At 40.8% G+C, this 17,350-nt stretch overlaps 1 protein-coding gene across 1 annotated transcript; it reads right to left on the bottom strand.

Annotated features, from left to right (window-relative positions):
- Positions 1-12,316: 12,316 nt before the first annotated feature.
- Positions 12,317-13,424, bottom strand: GPR141 (G protein-coupled receptor 141; the record flags this gene model as incomplete). The annotated part of the gene is given in 4 exon segments (XM_082661626.1): positions 12,317-12,742; positions 12,744-12,885; positions 13,105-13,175; positions 13,179-13,424. Coding segments are annotated over 4 exon segments (885 nt in total).
- Between the last annotated feature and the right edge of the window lie 3,926 nt (positions 13,425-17,350).

The raw sequence follows: 17,350 nt of genomic DNA, 5'->3' as shown, positions 1-17,350 counted from the left end.
TATTCATTCAAGCAGCATCTTACGCACTGCAGAAGTTTTCCTTCAGCAATACTGGATTATGCACTTTCCCCTCTTCTGGAGAGAGAGAAGCCAGGGTCTCTGAAGAACTCTTCAGGCTGGGCACTGTGGTAAATGCTTGCAGCAGCCGTAGTATCTTTCTCTCCCAATAATTCTGAAGCAAAATAAGACATAAAAGAAGCAGACTCACAAATATCGAGAACAAACTAGTGGTTACCAGAATAGGAGGTACAAACTGTTGGGTGCATGACAGGCTCCAGGATGTATTGTATAATACGGGGAATATAGCCAATATTTTTTAATAACTGTAAATAGGAAGTAACCTTTTAAAATTGCATAAAAAAATGAACATTTTTTTTTAAAAAGGTGTTCCGTAAGATGAGCAACCAGTTGCGTGTTTTGCAAAACTATGGCCAGCTCGGTAATGCACCCACTGTCCTTCACTCTAGATTTCCTGGGACTGAACCGGCAATAAAGCATTAGCTTCTAAAAAAAAAAGAACTGTTAGGAGTCACAGTTTCTTAGTTTTGTTTGCCTGCAGTACAATGGAGTGTCCTCTCTGTGTGCACACGTGTTAGTTGTCTATGAACACGCTCATGGATCTTTCTTGGGTCCATGCCAAGGAGATTTAATTTTTAGAACGAGGCCACTAGTGTGCTCTGGGCCAAGACATAAACTTTCCGCAGTTGTTAAATCAGTGAGGCCCAAACGCCCTATTCACGGGTGTCAGGGTCATTTAGCTGCGGATCTGACTGCGTGTGTGACAGCGGACACTAGTGTGAAACAAAGGAGTGACCACAAGCAGACTCCATCCAGCAACGGGTGTGGGCTCCTCCTGTGGTTGCTAGATTGGGGGTGTTTCAAGAACACGAACTAAAGGGGGTTGTAAATCACCTCCCTTACCGAGGCCTGAGTTTCAGCGGGGTGAGTTCAGCCAAGTCCAAGTCCCTGGGGCGCCCCGCAGGACCGGGGCGGGGGGTGGGAGTGGAGAGGGGGCGCCGGGCTGCCAGGCCGCCTCTGCCTCGGCTGGTCCCGCTGAAAGACCAGGCAGAGGATGGATACCAGGATGGGCGGGGAAGCGAAGGGCGTCAACGTTTCCTTCCACCCATCCGGCTGCCCGCGAGCCCTGTCCCCCCCACCCGAGGACCGCGACTCCAGCGCGCAGACCTGGGCAGCGGTTACAGAGCAGTTGGCGCCGAAGTTCGTACCCTCCCTGCTGCCTCCTCCCGACTGGGCGCCCCCAGCCTCTCCCCTCCGCCTCCAACGTGCGCTCGCTCGCGCAGATTCCGCCGTGTCTCTGCCACGGCTGCTCACCGCGTACAGGAATGAACCTGTGTGCCTCGGATTGGAGCGGAGGGCTCTCCAAGGTCCAGGCCAGCCGGTCTCTCCAAATTCTCCTGCGCCTACCTCTGCTCTTCTTTTGAAAAAAATCATTTAGAAATCAAGTTAGACTTACAAGAAAATTGCAAAAGTAGTACCCTGAGCTACCATACGCTCTCCCCTTAGCTTGGCATCTTTCATAATTATGGTATAATTATTGAAACCAGGAAGCTAACGTTGATAAAGTGTTAACTACACTGTAGACCTCGTACAGATCTTTTCCGTTTTCCTAAGAATGAACGTTTCCTGGTCCGGGACATGACATTTAGTTGTCCTCTCCTTGCACTTCTCCAACCTGGGACAGTTCTTCTGGCCCATCTTTCTTCGTCTTGTAAAACCTCGGTGTGTGTGCACGTCTCTGTGTGTGTTTTACTTCATTATGTCATTTGCAGAATTTATATCAGGAAATTTTTAAAGTAACTTTAAAAAAGCATACTCTCCTTTTCATGCCGTGTGAATTCTATCATTTATGCTTACCTTAACGTTTTTCAGCTTACTTTGTTTTCTCTTACTCTTAGGATACAAGTCTACCCAATGCATTGGGTCAGCTGACTGTTCTTCATGGTGATTTTTTTGTTTTTGTTTTTTTGGTGTTTGTGACTTTTCTTGTGAGTTAATTTTTAGCAAGGATTGCTTTTTTAAAAATTTTATTCAAGTATAGTTGATTTACAATGTTTTGTTCATTTCTGCTGTATAGCAAAGTGATTCAGTTATATGTATGTATGTATTCTTTTTCATATTCTTTTCTGTTTTTAATTTATTTTATTTATTTATTTTTGGCAGTGTTGGGTCTTCTCTGCTCCGCGTGGGCTTTCTCTAGTGGCGAGCAGGGACTACTCTTCGTTGCGGTGTGCAGGCCTCTCATTGCAGTGGCTTCTCTTGTTGCAGAACATGGGCTCTAGGGTGCGGGCTTCAGTAGTTGCGGCACGCAGGCTCAGTAGTTGTGGCTCGCGGGCTCTAGAGCTCAGGCTCAGTAGTCGTGGCGCATGGGCTTAGTTGCTCTGCGGCATGTGGGATCTTCCCGGACCAGGGCTCGAACCCATGTCCCTGCATCGGCAGGCAAATTCTTAACCATTGCGCCACCAGAGAAGTCCCTCATATTCTTTTCCATTATGGTTTATCGCAGGATATTGAATATAGTTCCCTGTGCTGTACAGCACGACCTTGTTGTTTATCCATTCTATATATAATAGTTTGCATCCAGCAGGGATTGCTTTTAGTATGAGCCCCTGTGACAGGACTGTGGAAGCATAGCTACACAATGATGTCCCATGTGCCTTTCCCTGGCCCATCAATATTTAGACCACCAGACAATATGTATGTTAATTTCTCAGCTTAGATTTCCTGTTTCCCTTAGCTGAAAATCCAAATCCATATTTATGACTAGCACAATTCTCGGACTTGAATTTCTCATCAGTGACTTTTTACCCAAGTAGAATTCCTATGGATGGCAAGCACCTCACTCCTGCCACTAAACCAGTTGGAGGGCAAATGTTTATAGTTCCATTTCAGAAATGGGACAGCCCACCTTTATTTCCAGCAGTATACAAGTAGTTAGAGCTAACTGTGAATTATGGACTCTCAACCCCGTAGTATGTGGACCTACAGGGAAGTAGATATCAGAATCCCAGCCACATCTGTTACGGCTTGTTTTCCATTCTAACACTCCAATGAAATCTTTCTGCTCCGTTCAGCTCACCCCTATGACTTCAATTTCCTCTTTTGCTTCTCTGTCCTAGGTATTTCTTTCCTTTTGTTTTCAGGTAAATTAAAAGTTGTTGAAATTAAAAAATTGAGTTATTTTATTCAGTATTTTATTTAGACCTAAACTGGGCATCTTTCTGCGCCAGCTCAGTCAACCATGTTGACTGGATATTAACCTGCTGAATTTTCGTCACAGCCTCCCCTGTGATTATTGCCTTCCCTATATAACTTTATGATTCTTAACTTTGCTTAGAAATCAAACTTTCCTCAAGTTTTCTTTAATTTCCTGCAGCAGATAATTTTTAGAGATGGTGCTTCTGAGGCTTCCTTAGCTACTGCCTTTCCAGTGGTCTAACTTCCTTTCCCCGTTGCCCCAGGATGAGTGTTTTCTCATCACCCCTCCTCGGAGGGTAATAGACAGGGTGAGTGGCTGACTTGGCCTGGGAATTACTTTGTACCCATTTTTATGGGGGTGAACTCACTAGTAATATCTATACTTGGAGTACAAGTCGTGTGTGTAACTTCCAGTTTAATTCCCTGTTTTAAGCAAGTTTCACATGGGTCACTCTGTTCTTCTAAGGTGGCATCTTTCTCACGAACTTTTTATTTCTCTGGTTTGCTGGAGAAAGACAAATACAACTCTGATTACCAACATTCCCTGCTCGTGTCTGTCCTGGTTCTGAGTAGCCTGGGAGCACACCTCCCACCATGCACTGCTCCATTCGCAGTTTGTTTTTTTTAACGTAACTATTTCTTGATTTTAGGCTAACAGTCACATAATTTCTGGAGCCCATTTCACAAGCTTTAGCTTTTTTTATCCCAGTTCTTCTCATAGGTTCCCCCAGAAAGCCATCTGATAAACCTCTGGGGAACCAAAGTTTTCCTGTGGACTCACGTTGGCAGCAACACAGGTGCCAGAACTTTCCTGTTTAGGAACCTCTTCCTCTGTGCCAACTATTGGGTTGAACCTAAGAGTCAATTTACTGACAACCTAACCCTGGTGAAATAGCAGTTATCAAAAATATATACCACTCCTATAACACCAGAAGGTGAAGTGTAGAGACAATACGTACCCTTGATATATACCCTTGATTGTAAGGTGCTGTTCAGAAATTTTCTTGCAGGTAATTCTGCTCATCTACTTGGTCCATTATGGGAATAAGGATCCTGTCTACAAAGGTCAATTGCATCTCTTAACCCTATAGTTGCTTCCTGTACTCCAACCCATGTGCAGCACTTGGAAATTTTTTTTAATGAAATTTCTCGTATTAACCCAAAAAGATGTTATTGTGCAGCACGTACAGGAAGCGTTTAGTAGGTGCCACAACTGTTCATGCACATGTTTCAAAGTCTTCACATAGTGATTTTACTATTTAAGGAAAAACATCACTGCTACAAAAAGAAGCTGCAATCTATTCTCAAATGATCACAGACATTTACCAGTGTTCAAGACATGCAAGGCAATAGGTGAAATTGAGGGTTTTGGGTTTTTTTTGCGGCACGCGGGCCTCTCACTGCTGTGGCCTCTCCCGTTGCGGAGCACAGGCTCCGGATGCGCAGGCTCAGCGGCCATGGCTCACGGGCCCAGCCGCTCCGCAGCATGTGGGATCTTCCCGGACCGGGGCTCGAACCCGTGTCCCCTGCATCGGCAGGAGGACTCTCAACCACTGCGCCACCAGGGAAGCCCAAGTTTTTAAACATCATTCCTACTAATTGCAAAAAGCTTGACTGTTGAGGCTTTGAAACAGAAACTTGATGAGCTTTTGATTTGGGTCTTCCTAGTATGGACTTCAAGGACAAGTGCACTCTGAAAATGTTATTTAAAAGAAAATATATTTATATTTGATTATAGGAGAGTGTAAGTTAGAAATGCCAAAGACCCCCTGAGAGGGTTACTCCTGAAGGATCTAGTAGTAGTTTGTTTTGCTTCTTGTATGTATTTGACATTATCTTTCAAGTTTCATTCAAAGTGCTCTTTCCTGCCCTGCCCTGCCTTTTTTTTGGTCCTTGTGCAGCGCTATCTATAGTATTCAGTTTTTTTCTTGGGTCATAGGTTTATCAGCACCTTACTGTTTTACTTGTAGGTTCTCTGGATCTCTGAATATACATGAAAACCCAGAGGAGAGGAACTGGGTAGCTGAATTGCTGAATTATCTTCACTTTACTCTCTTCCTCTTGCGGTTCTCTCTGGCACCTGGCCTCACCACTTGCACATAAACACTCAAAACTTAGTTGGCAAATTAGTGCATTTGGAAATAGCAGATATTCTTGACACATTTATAAACTCCTTAGTGAGGGTACACAGAACTCCTATTTTTAAATGCAAGCGATCTGGTAGAGGTAATTAGGCTATAAAGAAAAGAAATAGTTTAGGGATTTACTTTCAGTTCATTACTTGAGCTAGAGATAGAAACAAACTAGTCTATCTAGGAGAAATATATGCACATTTTTGTTAATTTTCCCTACCTCCTTTAGATAAAAAATTCCAGATTTTGATACCAACTTAAATGTCATCTGAATAATAATATTCTCTTTTCCCACTAAATACAAAATTAAGGCTCTGAGAATAATGAAAACATAAGACAGAAAGAAATATCGTTTAGTTTCTTCTCTGCTCTCAGTCTCTGGCACCGTGTCTTAGCATGCCAGAGGAAAGTTGCTATGATAGAGGTCTGCATAGGATAATAGGGGAATTAGTTAATGAGAAGGTTCATAACTCAGTCTGGAAACAAGGAAGGGGCATCATGGGATGTGGTCCATGAGCCTTTGCAAAAGAAATATAAAATAATTAATTACTCCCTCTGCTCTCCATAAAGGAACTGGAGGCAGAAGGTAAGGTAGAGTTGAGTGTGGACCATAGAAGTGAGGCCATTGGGATGAAGGGAGGACGAGGGAGGAACGTGACTTCAAGGTGGAGAAAACAGGCTGTGCCACGTCACAGAGATGATAGAGTTGGACACATAGAACTGTGAATGTGATGATCTGCCTGAAATCAAGGATCCACGTGGGGTCATGATGAGCCTGGAAAGGGCAACTGTGACTGGAGCACAGAAGGTCCCATAAGCAAGATAGTACATGTGGTCTCCATGTGAAAACAGTGTCAAGCTTCTCAAAGTTTAAAGTGGGAGGATTTACAATCCGTGGTTGACATAAAAAGTTTTCAATAGTAGGAAAACCACTGCGACATCAGCCTGGCAGTTGAAGCAAATGTGGTTGGGAGGGGGGCCAGGAGGTAATAGACAGGGGACTGTTGGAGCAACCCAGGAGAGGAGGGCTAAAGACCTCAGTGAAGGCAGAGACCAGAAGTGCAGTGTGAAAGAGACAGACTCGCGTAGTTATGAATGGGACTCAGGGATGCTTCGTAGGGAGCAGGTAGGAGAAATTATAGAAATCTCCTGAGTTTCAAGTTTGGGCGAGTGAATGATGTTTTTCACATGAATGAGGGATGTGAAAGGAGGATCAGACCTGGAGGGAAAATCAAGAGTTCAGCTTTTAGGATGGCAAGATGGAAAGAGAAGACTCATTACCTCTGTTGACAGGTCAATCAGGAGCAGCGTTGTGATCCACGGAATTGGTGAATCCCCAGGAAACAATCGGCCTTGTGCACAATAGCTTAGGTTTGAATAATAGCACAATCAGGATTACCCTTGCTCTGTGTGGTCAGTAATTTGTGAATAAATAAAGCTTATTACATTAAGCCTTTTTCTAGCTAATTTGTCCTCCTCCCTCTGCGCAACACACACACTTTTCTGTGAAATCCCCATAAAACAGTATTAGATATGGTAGTCTTTGTGACCTTAAGCAAGTTTCTTAACCTCTCTGTAGTCTTTACTGGAGCTAATAACAGAACCTATTTAATGACTGCTGTGTGGATTCAATGACTTACAAGATATAAAATGCTTAGAGCAGTCTCCAGCTTATGGTGAACGTTCAGTAACCGTTATCTTTTGTCACGCAAAGATATAACTCTAAAATATTTTGATTAGCAAACCTGTGTGGAAGTCCAATCTACCTAAAACTTGCAAAAGTAGCTTTTCACAAAAATTCCTATCTCTGTTAAGAATTGAATGGAGATGGTGGAGAAGGAATGCAAGGGAGATAGGAGGGGGCATGGGCAAGGGAAAAGAATTACGTGACTGAAATGTTTTCAGATGATCAATGCTGATATCCTTTTACACGGATGATTCAGTGATTGATCAATAAAAGAAGGAAACAAAATTTTATTACGGCATCTATATGTAGGTCATCTTAGCACCATGATATCATCTGAGACAAATTGCTCAGCCCATAGAATAAGAAAGAAGGTCATGCATAGCTATGACATGTTGTCATATATTAAATTCCTGTGATTCTGGCCAAGATGGCATAATAGAGACCAGATTTAACATACTACCTGGAACAATAAAAAGAAACTGAAAAAATACGTGTAACAGTGGTTTTTAAGACATTGGATGGGCATCAGGTAAAGAAGGGCAGTGATCAGTGAGAAATGGGAAATAAAGGAGATGAACCCTATGACGGCTTCAGTTTACTGCCTTGTCAGTTTCTAGCTTGCCACACAGGGAGGGAGAACCCAGGTGGAACCAGGCAGAATTCCTGGGTTGAGGAGGCTGAGCTGAGAATCCAGGCAGCTAGAATTTTCAGAGCCGAGTAACAGAAAGGAGAGAGCAAAGCAGAGAGAGAACTCCAGGCATTTATATAACCACCCCCTCCTGAGTATTCAGCTGAATACTGATCTGTCTAGGGAAGGAAGAATATAAGAGGATTAGTGGGAATTGTGCCCATTGCTCACGTAGGGTTGGAAATAGTACATGTTCCCACCAGACAGATTGAAGAATTTAATAATTTATGAGACATTAGGTATAGTACTCAAGAAGATCTTGCCTGAATAGCGTGAAATAAATAGATGGAATACTGCTCTGGACCTGCCAACAGATCTTCAAAACAACACCTTAAAGGATCAAACTGCAACCCAGAAGAAAGCTCAAGAATATTGACAAAAATACAGAAATATCCAACATCCAACCAGGTAAAATTACAATGAATGCTAGTAAAGGGCAGGAAATAATGAAATTTACAGTGGACAAAGATAAAGAACAGAGAGAATCGACAAAACCGAAAGTTGATTCTTAGAAAATATAACAAAAATTGACTTACCTTTAGCTAGGCTGACAAAGAAAATAAGAGAGAAAACACAAATACACAAAATCAGATATGAAAGTGGGGAAATTACTACCAAGCTTACAGAAATAAAAAAGGATTTTAAGAGAATACTATGAACAATTGTTCACTAATAACTTGGATAACTTAGAAGAAGTATAAATTCCCACCAACATACAAATTACATAAAATGATTCAAGATGAAAGGGACAATCTCAACAGATCTATAAGTAAAGAAATGAAATCAGTAATCAAAAACATTGTAAGAAAGAAGAATCCAGGATCAGATGACTTCAAAAGTGAATTCCAGCGAACATTTAGAGAAGACTTAATGCCAATCCTTCTCAGACTCTTCCAGAAAATAGAGGAGGACTATTTCCAAACTCATTTTATGAGGACAGAATTATCCTGAAACCAAAGCTCTAAGCGAGAAGATAATGGAAGAAAAGAACTGTCAACCTAGAATTCTATACCCAGCAAAAGTGTATTTGTAAAAAAAGATGAAATAACAACTAATAAGAAGATACCAATGTGTGTATTAGAACTCCCTTGCTGTGTTCCTCAACCATCATTGTCATGCTAATTCTTCTCAATTTAAAAAAATTTTTTCATATAATTATGTTTGCTTTTACTGATCCTGATCTCCAGGTTCTTTACTATGTTTTAAACAGTTCAGTTCTCTTTTATGAGGTTTTTCAATAGAACCTTCATTTCTGAAATGTTTTTGTTGCTTATTCCTTGAAATGTGCCAGCTTATATTTTATCATCTTTGTTTTCTTTTTTAAATCACATCTTACTACCAAGTTTGATCTCTGCTTTTTGCTTCTGTTTGAGGAGCAATGACCTCATTAAGGAATATTTTTGAAAGCCGGGGTTTGTCACCATTTTTCTCCATGATTCTCTACCCTGCTGTCCGCCCAGAGAAGCCGACGTGTATGAACCTCCTCAACAGTCTTCCTTGCCTTCTGGCTTCTGGTGAATTCAGCCAACAGAGAACATCACCAAAACATTGGAGGGATGGAGAACAATAAGATGGTGGTATTTATTCCACTGGTTTATTTTCTGCAGCTTTGCCTTGAGATGATGGATTTGTCAGCACAAGGTCAGAGCTTCTTTCAAAGCAGCTCACTCCATGTTACTCCTATTTCCAGCTTTTGGTCACCACTCTCCCTGTTTACCATTTTGGGCATAGGGATAGTGGCAGCGCTACGGTTACTAGCCCTGGAATACCATTGTTTCTGGTTTCCCTGCATTGTATCCACTTCTTTATAACTAGTTCTCATCATTGAGTTATCCTTGAATTATCCTGATTTGTGTGGAACATCATTTCCTCGTGGGACCTTGACTGGATCAGCTCAGAGGAGTTGATCCAGCTGATAGCCCCTTTCTAAGACTGAAGATTCTGGGTTTAGTATTAGTAAAGTAGATAGAGAGTTTATCTTTGTTGTAGTTCCTTATAAGTGGAGGACTTAATAGTAACTTTTTATGCACAGAGTTTTATTGAAGATTTATTTGCTATCAAGGGACAAAATAACTGGTTGAGAGGAAAAGAAAATTATCAGTAAATCAATTAATCAGAAGATCTATCCTTGATCTGGTTAATCTCTGAAATCTAGAGTACTCTCCATCTCAGTAATTTTCACTCTGAAATACCAATGTTTATCATCATCCAGGTTGGGAGACACTTGCACAAACCTCCATCTGACCAGATTTCTGAGGTCACTGGTTTATTATCTGTTGTGTGAGCAGCTTCCGCCCTAGGCAGAGGGCTCATGAACAGGTGATTACTCCTTGAGGACAGAATTCACAATTCCAGATTTCACAATATCCAGCCCCCAGTATCTGATTCCACCCTTTTCTAGCTTCAAGAGTGGTTTGATTTGTAGGGTAGGATTAAATATATACAATCAGATAAGACCCATTCCTTGCTCTCAGGTATCTCATGGTCTGAAGTGTGGGGAGTATAAGAGATAATTACATACAGACAGATAATTATAAGGCAGTTTGACAAGGGCAATAATAGATGGTCTGTACGAATACATGCATCAGGTATCTGATAGTAATACCTGATATGTTTTTTTCTATATTATCTTGATAGTTACATTTCGTTACATTTCATCAAGATACTTCACTAAACAAAGAGCAGTCTTATCCCTAAGAGAAAAACCTTTTGAGAGAGAATATTGTCATTGCTTGAATGGTCTTCAGGAACAGTGGATTTCAGGTTATTTTGATCTTACATCCTTATCATTAAAAAAAATTTGTATACATCCCCATAAAGTACTATTCATAGTTTATACCCATGCATTGCTATAGTTCCTTTATGAATATCAGCACAACATACTATATTTTAATAGAAAATAAATAGAAATAAATTTCTACTACTATTTCTGCATTCCACTAAATTATTATTATTCCCACTCACACTCTGAAGACTACTGCTCAAAAGCAAATGCATTAAAAAAAAAGGATTGTCGGGCTTCCCTGGTGGCGCACTGGTTAAGAATCTGCCTGCTGATGCAGGGGACATGGGTTCAAGCCCTGGTCCGGGAAGATCCCACATGCCACAGAGCAACGAAGCCCGTGCACCACAACTACTGAGCCTGTGCTCTAGATCCCATGAGCCACAACTACTGAGCCGTGTGCCACAACTACTGAAGCCCACGCACCTAGAGCCCGAGCTCCACAACAAGAGAAGCCACCGCAATGAGAAGCCCGCGCACCACAACGAAGAGTAGCCCCCGCTTGCCACAACTTAGAGAAAGCCCGCGCGCAGCAATGAAGACCCAACGCAACCAAAAAAGAAAAGAAAAAAAAAAAGATTGTCCCCATATAACAGGTTTATGATGATGACCTTACAGTATGGTGAACTTTAGATACTGCATCATTTCTCCCTGGTGCAGGGGGTACCATTTTCCCTCCTTTTCAAGTAATCTATTTGACTTTCTGCCTGATAGACCCAGTAGAAAATCATGTGGAAATGGAAACTCAAAAGCCAATTTCAAGATACATGTACATTTGTAATCATTGGTGCATTTTTTCAGTTTTCTCCAAAATCCAGAATGAGTTGGAAGAAGTCGTAAGTCCTCTTTATGGAGCGTAATTATATGCAAAGCAAAGCATAAGGGCGTATCAATGTCTGTACTTGCTAAGTAGAATCTGAGTTCTGAGTTGGTTGTCTTGGTTGTTTTATTGACTTTAACTGATACCAGTGTTGATTTTAATTGTATAAAACCACTTGGTCATATAGGATGCCTTGAACCAGCTTAAGGACAGTCCCACAGTCTGAAAGGCATGGCTCTAAAACAGTCTGTCATCACGCTTAAACTAAGTCCAGCTGGCTTCCACTTTTTCCTATTTCTTTTCCTGCTTCACGGATCCATGTCTGGGAAGGTAGATCTGGGACGTAACCTCGGCTTCCTGACTACCTTCTCTACCTTAATCAGAATCAAACCACATCAGTACCCCATCAGTCCCGAAAGAATTTCCTCTACGTCTCTTGACTATCTGAGCTAATCCTTTCCTACACATACCACAGCCAGCGGCCATAGCTTTCCTGGCTATCAGAAATTTTCAAGAAGTTGAGGATAAGTTGAATAAGTTAAGGCTTCTGTAGAGTCTTTATCTTCAGGTTCTCTGGACTTTGAAGAATAATTTAGCAATAGAGGGAAACAACGTTCTACGATCAAAGCTCAGTGGGAGTAAATGCAAAGAGGAGAACAGCCTGGAGAGTGCATGGGGAAAGGCAATAGCTGTGCTTAGCAGAAGTAAACAGCGCAAGAAAAAAGAGGTAGGGGTTGAGTCTGGATGGTCGGGGTCAACTTGTGTAGAGTTAAGGTGATCAAACATGTTCTTCATTAATGAAGAACTGATAACAGTTCTCCGAGAAGAGGGAAACAATCAATCTTCATTACCTTTTCATGGAAAAATAATTTTGATGATGATTAAGAGCAAGAATTTGAAAAATTTCGAAGTCATGGAAGCGCCCACTAAATCAAAACTATTTTATCACAATAGCGAAAAACTGATTACAAAGCAAGTAACATAGGAGTATTTAGTGGATAACACCCCCTACGAAACACAGCATATCCAGGCAACAAGCAGTAGTTAAAGCAACAAAAATTTCATTATAAAGAACTAACTCAGAATTTTCTATCTCTGAATAATGTTGAATGAAATGTACCCGGAAGGCATGGTGGGGTACAAAACAGACCACTATTACGAGGAGGAAGAAGAAGCTCTGGATTTGAGCTCTGCATTCTTGATGGGCCCACATGTCTGGCCAAAGAGTCTTTACCAGTTGAACGATAACCCCCATCTGTATCAGAAAGAGGGTCGCAACCATTGTCATCATAATGATGATCGTAGAGTAGTTCAAGATAATGCATTCCCTGTGGTTGAGGTCTCTGTAGAACTCAAAGCATCGTTGTTCTGAGTAACTTGGATGGGTGCCATATTGTAAAAAAGATATTGGCAAAAAAAATGACACCACCCACCATCCAAATAATCATGCTTAAAACCACCGCATGGTACTTTTGGAACTGCTGCATTTGGAGTTTCTTAAAATACATGAGCAATCGGAGTATGATGATGGCCACATTGAAAGCAAAGGTGGGGGCTTCCCTGGTGGCGCAGTGGTTGAGAGTCAGCCTGCCGATGCAGGGGACACGGGTTCGTGTCCCGGTCCGGGAAGATCCCACATGCCGTGGAGTGGCTGGGCCCGTGAGCCATGGCTGCTGAGCCTGCGTGTCCCGGGCCTGTGCTCAGCAACGGGAGAGGCCACAACAGTGAGAGGCCCGCGTACTGCAAAAAAAAAAAAGAAAGAAAGCTAAGGTGAAGTACATATGACCATATATTATGCTGCTAACCAATCGGCAGGTGAAGAATCCAAACTCCCAGACGACTGTTATATACTAGCTGAGGCGAAAGGGAAGGCTGACCAGGAGGATGGAGTGTAGCACTATGATGTTGAGAACGATGGTGGCAATCACTGATTGGCTGTTCCTTCTTGGCGTCATACAAGACATCGTAATAGCTCCTGCAGCACCTCCCAGCAGAACCGCGCCGTGGAGTGTTATGAGAATCGTCCTGCAGTGCCTGTCGCAGCGGCCCAGGTCTATGTTGGAAGCGTTTGACAGGGCGGTTGTATTGATCGGCTCCATATTTCACCACGAAATGCTTAGAAGACCATAAACCCCTAAATCAAAAGTTTTACAAAATTAGAATGGATATATTGAAACTGCACAGCAACTGCACATGAATAGTCTTGTTTTGCCATCCCAGCCCACTGTTTACAAGCCTAAAACTGGGTACCCAATAAGTACTGTCAGAGACTCGTCTTAATTACCCAAAGATATTGAAGAGACAGAGAGAGTGAAACAAAATGACAAAAATAAGACTGCCTGTATATAAAACTTGTAACTGCACTCAGGCATTCTATTCACAGATATGTCTAAACTCACCTACCAGGGCGGGGATGAGCATAAGACATATTAGCCTCTGGCATAAAGTTTAAGGAACGGCTAGAGACTCAGTCATCAAAATAAATAGTAGTCTAATGCGATATTTTTAAAAAATCAAAATTAATGCAAAAAAATTGATGATGAACAAAATAAATTTTAAATAAAGGCAGGGTCCATATACACCCAACACTCGTTCATCTCAGATCTGTAAAAGCTGTCCATCCTATTGTCAGAAAGTCCAGTTTGAGATACCGCAGAGAAGACCATGTAAATCACATGTAATTATTGGAAGAAGGTATATCAGACACTTTAAAATATTTCCTGGGCTTCCCTGGTGGCGCAGTGGTTGGGAGTCCGCCTGCCGATGCAGGGGATGCGGGTTCGTACCCCGGTCCGGGAGGATCCCACATGCCGCGGAGCGGCTGGGCCCGTGAGCCATGGCCGCTGAGCCTGCGCGTCCGGAGCCTGTGCTCCGCAACGGGAGAGGCCACGACAGTGAGAGGCCTGCGTACTGCAAAAAAAAAATAAAATTAAAATTAAAAAAAAATATATATATATATATATATTTTTTTTTTTTTCCTGTGAACAGCTTTGGGGGAAAGAGCAGCATATAATATACATATTACCTGCACTCTTCTTCCAAACTCTGAAACTTTTCCTGGACTGGTATGTTACATTTTGGTAAAAAGTTGGGGTTCGGGGGTGGGTTCTGTTTAGTTTTCACTTAAGTTTTTCAGGTACGGATGCATAAGGGATAGTGATCATATAGCAGAGAGGCAGACTGCTTGGCAATGTGTTTTCCTGTATCTAAGTGTCACTTGGCCATTTGGTTGCTCTTAGGGTGTGTATAAGTCTCCTGGCCTCACGGAGCTCTGGCTATGAAATGCAAAGGGTCACACTGCCTTTGTCACTGGAAAATGAAATGAGCCAGTGCATTTGAGACAGCTTTATAACTGAAAAAAAAAAAAGCCACATAAAGTTATGATTCTTAAGGCGAAACAACAAAAGCAAAAAGACATTATTTACCGCTTTCTCCTTAGTCTACATAGGGCAGATACACAGTTATGTGACATAAAATTGTTGTTGCATTATTAAGCATTTAATAAATATCCTACAATTAAAAGCAGACTTTTTCAGACCTTTGATCAGATGGTATTAGACCCAGGCATCAACAGGTCAGACTTTTCTCTCTGGAAGGATCTGTGTCCATTTTCCTCACGTATCTGCTGCTCACCTGGCCAGAAGCAGAGTCTGAGCATTTGTATCTGAGGGAGAAGTTATTCCACAGTGAACATCTAAATATCTTAGAATTTTTCTTCTGCTGCTATGGAATCTTCTTAGAATAACTAAATTTTCATTTATGAAAAATTACATTGGACCTGTCACATTCATTGACTACCCTCAAATAAGATTTTATTGTAACTTAGAAATATAATTATAATTTGCATAACAATCTAAGCTTTATGTGCTGAAATATGCATTTTAGCAAACTATATATATATATACGTATATATATATATACACACACATATATATATATAAAATGCATAATGCCTGTACACTTTTTGTATGAAACAAAATAGTTTTATGTGACTTATGAACAACAAATGTGATACTACTGACTTAGTTTTAAAATTTTGGTAGTCCTCAAGTCCAAGCAGACAAGATTTAAGTTTGATATGACCTTAAAGAAAGGAAAACTTAAATAATTTATCAGGTCCCACTGGTTTAAATGGACACAACTGCCAAGGCAGTGTGACGTTTGGAAATAGGTTATTAGCTGGCTAATAATGGGACAAATAATTAACACTGAAGTTGCCTCTTCAGTCGCAAATATGGGAATGAGATCTATTTTGTAAGGATGTTATGAGAAGTAAGTTAAATTGCATGTCTAAAGACCCAACAAATTCCCTGACAGGAACTAGGTCATCAAAGCGTCAATGCCACTTCTACCTCAATAATGTACACAAAGATGTATCATAAACATACAATGCCATCCTTTTTTAGTTACCTCCCAGAATCATGCTATAAGTATTTAAATGCATTGAGATAAACTCATAGGGAAGGGAGGAGTTGGATCATCACTTTCCTTGCTCTCAGGGCCTTACCGTTACGACCACCATCCCCTGGAAACTTTTGCTCATGAAAACCAAGTGCTGAGACTATTACTCAGCCATAAAACGGAATGAAATTGGGTCATTTGTAGAGATGTGGATGGACCTGGAAACTGTCATACAGAGTGAAATAAGTCAGAAAGAGAAAAACAAATATCGTATATTAACACATAATATGGAATCTAGAAAAATGGTATAGATGATCCTATTTGCAAAGCAGAAAAAGAGACACAGACGTAGAGATCAAACGTATGGATACCAAGGAGGGAAGGGGGGGGTGGGATGAATTGGGAGATAGGGATTGACATATATACACTAATATGTATAAAATGGGTAACTAATAAGAACCTGCTGTATAAAAAAATAAAATTCAAAAACCCAACAAACAAATAAATAGATTAATTTAAAAAACCAAGTACTGAGACTATTACTCAGCCATAAAAAGGAATGAAATTGGGTCATTTGTAGGGACGTGGATGGACCTGGAAACTGTCATACAGAGTGAAGTAAGTCAGAAAGAGAAAACCAAATATCGTATATTAACACATATATACGGAATCTAGAAAAATGGTATAGATGATCTTATTTGCAAAGCAGAAAAAGAGACACAGACGTAGAGATCAAACGTATGGATACCAAGGGGGGAAGCGGGGTGGTGGAACGAATTAGGAGATTGGGATTGACATATGTACACTATTGATACTATATATAAAATAGATAACTAATGAGAACCTACTGTATAGCACAGGGAACTCTACTCAGTGCTCTGTGGTGACCTAAATGGGAAGGAAATCCAAAAAAGAGGGGATATATATATATATATATATATATATATATATATATATAGCTGGATATATGTATATATATAGTATATATATATATATACTATATATATATAGCTGATTCACTTTGCTGTACAGTAGAAACTAACACAGCATTGTAAAGCAACTATACTCCAATAAAAATAAATTTTAAAAAAAAGGCAAGTACTGAAATTTCTAGATCTGTTTCCTATGCAGAAACATTTAAATGAACACCCAAACTACTTACTTGTTGTTTTCCTCTTATGATCTGCTGCTCGTGGAAGCCGCAAGGCACTTTGATCATTTGCTGGTGATCTACATCAGAACAGGTAATAAGAACGGTTTGCTAGAATCAAGTCTCCAGTCAAGAAAGGTCATGGGATGAATAATGAACTGGCAAAGAGCTCAAGCTTTAGACTGAGGTCTTCCAAAGTTAAACAGTCAAGATGGAGGACCCAGATAAACCATCTGGGCCACAAACGGATGTGTAGCTCTGCAGCTAGTGGTGAGACAGATTCAAAGTATTCTAAGACGTTCATTTTCACTATCAATGACTTATTTGCAGTAACTTTTCTTATTAACATGAAAAACTTAGAATTTTTTTCCCAATGCTCTTTCTTATCACACTTGTATCCAAAATGTTTCATATTCAGTATAAGAATGACGGAGTGGAGTACTTTCTGTGAGATTTTTATATTCTCAACAGTAA

The sequence above is a fragment of the Grampus griseus genome (genome assembly GCF_964374135.1).
Source record: "Grampus griseus genome assembly, chromosome: 9".
Classification (NCBI taxonomy): domain Eukaryota; kingdom Metazoa; phylum Chordata; class Mammalia; order Artiodactyla; family Delphinidae; genus Grampus; species Grampus griseus.
Note: the sequence above shows the minus strand (reverse complement) of the source record. Positions and strands in the feature narration are given on the sequence as shown.